This window comes from Pangasianodon hypophthalmus, chromosome 22 (assembly GCF_027358585.1).
Source record: "Pangasianodon hypophthalmus isolate fPanHyp1 chromosome 22, fPanHyp1.pri, whole genome shotgun sequence".
In the NCBI taxonomy this organism is placed as follows: domain Eukaryota; kingdom Metazoa; phylum Chordata; class Actinopteri; order Siluriformes; family Pangasiidae; genus Pangasianodon; species Pangasianodon hypophthalmus.
The window spans coordinates 382,898-385,397 of record NC_069731.1 but is presented as its reverse complement, the minus strand read 5'-3'; the positions used below and the strand labels follow the sequence as shown (position 1 = coordinate 385,397).

At 39.4% G+C, this 2,500-nt stretch overlaps 1 protein-coding gene across 2 annotated transcripts in view; it reads right to left on the bottom strand.

Moving 5' to 3' along the window:
- tbx20 (T-box transcription factor 20) overlaps window positions 1-2,500 on the bottom strand; it is a 19,270-nt gene that overhangs the window by 10,708 nt on the left and 6,062 nt on the right. For both annotated transcript variants that reach the window (XM_053228167.1, XM_053228168.1), the window contains exon 4: window positions 1-109. In XM_053228167.1, coding sequence (XP_053084142.1) covers window positions 1-109 — 109 coding nt within the window. The remainder of the gene's footprint in view (window positions 110-2,500) is intronic.

Sequence of the window (2,500 nt, the reverse complement as noted above, 5' to 3'; positions counted from 1 at the left end):
GTGTCCGTGTTGATCCAGTTCGTTGTTGGTGAGCTTCACTTTCTCGAAGGACACCATCTGTTTGAGCAGCTGCTCTCCGGTAAACGGCGAGTCGGGATGGACGTACAGCCTGCACACCAGCGAGCAATAAAAACACAAACAATTACTGTAGCAGAGTGAAGCTGTGAATACACTAACACACTAACACACTAACACACCACAGTGTGTATAACAGAAAACTGTGTGTATTAGAGTAATCAGTGTGTATAAGAGTAAATAGCGTATATAACAGTAAAGTGTGTGTATAAGAGTAAACAGTGTGTGTATAAGAGTAAAGTGTGTGTATAAGAGTAAAGTGTGTGTATAAGAGTAAACAGTGTGTGTATAAGAGTAAAGTGTGTGTATAACAGAAAACTGTGTGTATAACAGTAAAGTGTGTGTATAACAGAAAACTGTGTGTATAAGAGTAAACAGTGTGTGTATAAGAGTAAAGTGTGTGTATAACAGAAAACTGTGTGTATAACAGTAAAGTGTGTGTATAACAGAAAACTGTGTGTATAAGAGTAAACAGTGTGTGTATAAGAGTAAAGTGTGTGTATAACAGAAAACTGTGTGTATAAGAGTAAACAGTGTGTATATAAGAGTAAAGCGTGTATAAGAGTAATCAGTGTGTATAAGAGTAAACAGTGTATATAACAGTAATCAGTGTGTATTAAAGTAATCAGTGTGTATAGCAGTAAAGTGTGTGTATAGCAGTAAAGCGTGTATAAGAGTAAACAGTGTGTGTATAAGAGTAAAGCGTGTATAGCAGTAAAGTGTGTGTATAGCAGTAAAGTGTGTGTATAGCAGTAAAGTGTGTGTATAGTAGTAAAGTGTGTGTATAGCAGTAAAGCTTGTGTATAAGAGTAAAGCGTGTATAAGAGTAAACAGTGTGTGTATAAGAGTAAAGCGTGTATAGCAGTAAAGCGTGTGTAAAGCAGTAAAGCGTGTGTATAAGAGTAAAGCGTGTGTATAGCAGTAAAGTGTGTATAGCAGTAAAGCGTGTGTATAAGAGTAAAGCGTGTGTATAGCAGTAAAGCGTGTGTATAGCAGTAAAGTGTGTATAGCAGTAAAGCGTGTGTATAAGAGTAAAGCGTGTATAAGAGTAAACAGTGTGTGTATAAGAGTAAAGCGTGTAAAGCAGTAAAGCGTGTGTAAAGCAGTAAAGCGTGTGTATAGCAGTAAAGCGTGTGTATAGCAGTAAAGCGTGTGTAAAGCAGTAAAGCGTGTGTAAAGCAGTAAAGCGTGTGTATAGCAGTAAAGCGTGTGTATAGCAGTAAAGCGTGTGTATAGCAGTAAAGCGTGTGTAAAGCAGTAAAGCGTGTGTATAGCAGTAAAGCGTGTGTATAGCAGTAAAGCGTGTGTATAGCAGTAAAGCGTGTGTAAAGCAGTAAAGCGTGTGTAAAGCAGTAAAGCGTGTGTAAAGCAGTAAAGCGTGTGTATAGCAGTAAAGCGTGTGTATAGCAGTAAAGCGTGTGTATAGCAGTAAAGCGTGTGTAAAGCAGTAAAGCGTGTGTATAGCAGTAAAGCGTGTGTAAAGCAGTAAAGCGTGTGTAAAGCAGTAAAGCGTGTGTATAGCAGTAAAGCGTGTGTATAGCAGTAAAGCGTGTGTAAAGCAGTAAAGCGTGTGTATAGCAGTAAAGCGTGTGTAAAGCAGTAAAGCGTGTGTATAGCAGTAAAGCGTGTGTATAGCAGTAAAGCGTGTGTAAAGCAGTAAAGCGTGTGTATAGCAGTAAAGCGTGTGTAAAGCAGTAAAGCGTGTGTATAGCAGTAAAGCGTGTGTAAAGCAGTAAAGCGTGTGTATAGCAGTAAAGCGTGTGTATAAGAGTAAAGCGTGTGTATAGCAGTAAAGCGTGTGTATAGCAGTAAAGCGTGTGTAAAGCAGTAAAGCGTGTGTATAGCAGTAAAGCGTGTGTATAGCAGTAAAGCGTGTGTAAAGCAGTAAAGCGTGTGTATAGCAGTAAAGCGTGTGTAAAGCAGTAAAGCGTGTGTAAAGCAGTAAAGCGTGTGTATAGCAGTAAAGCGTGTGTAAAGCAGTAAAGCGTGTGTATAGCAGTAAAGCGTGTGTATAGCAGTAAAGCGTGTGTAAAGCAGTAAAGCGTGTGTAAAGCAGTAAAGCGTGTGTATAGCAGTAAAGCGTGTGTAAAGCAGTAAAGCGTGTGTAAAGCAGTAAAGCGTGTGTATAGCAGTAAAGCGTGTGTATAGAAGTAAAGCGTGTGTATAGCAGTAAAGCGTGTGTATAGCAGTAAAGCGTGTGTATAGCAGTAAAGCGTGTGTATAGCAGTAAAGCGTGTGTAAAGCAGTAAAGCGTGTGTAAAGCAGTAAAGCGTGTGTAAAGCAGTAAAGCGTGTGTATAGCAGTAAAGCGTGTGTATAGCAGTAAAGCGTGTGTAAAGCAGTAAAGCGTGTGTAAAGCAGTAAAGCGTGTGTATAGCAGTAAAGCGTGTGTAAAGCAGTAAAGCGTGTGTATAGCAGTAAAGCGT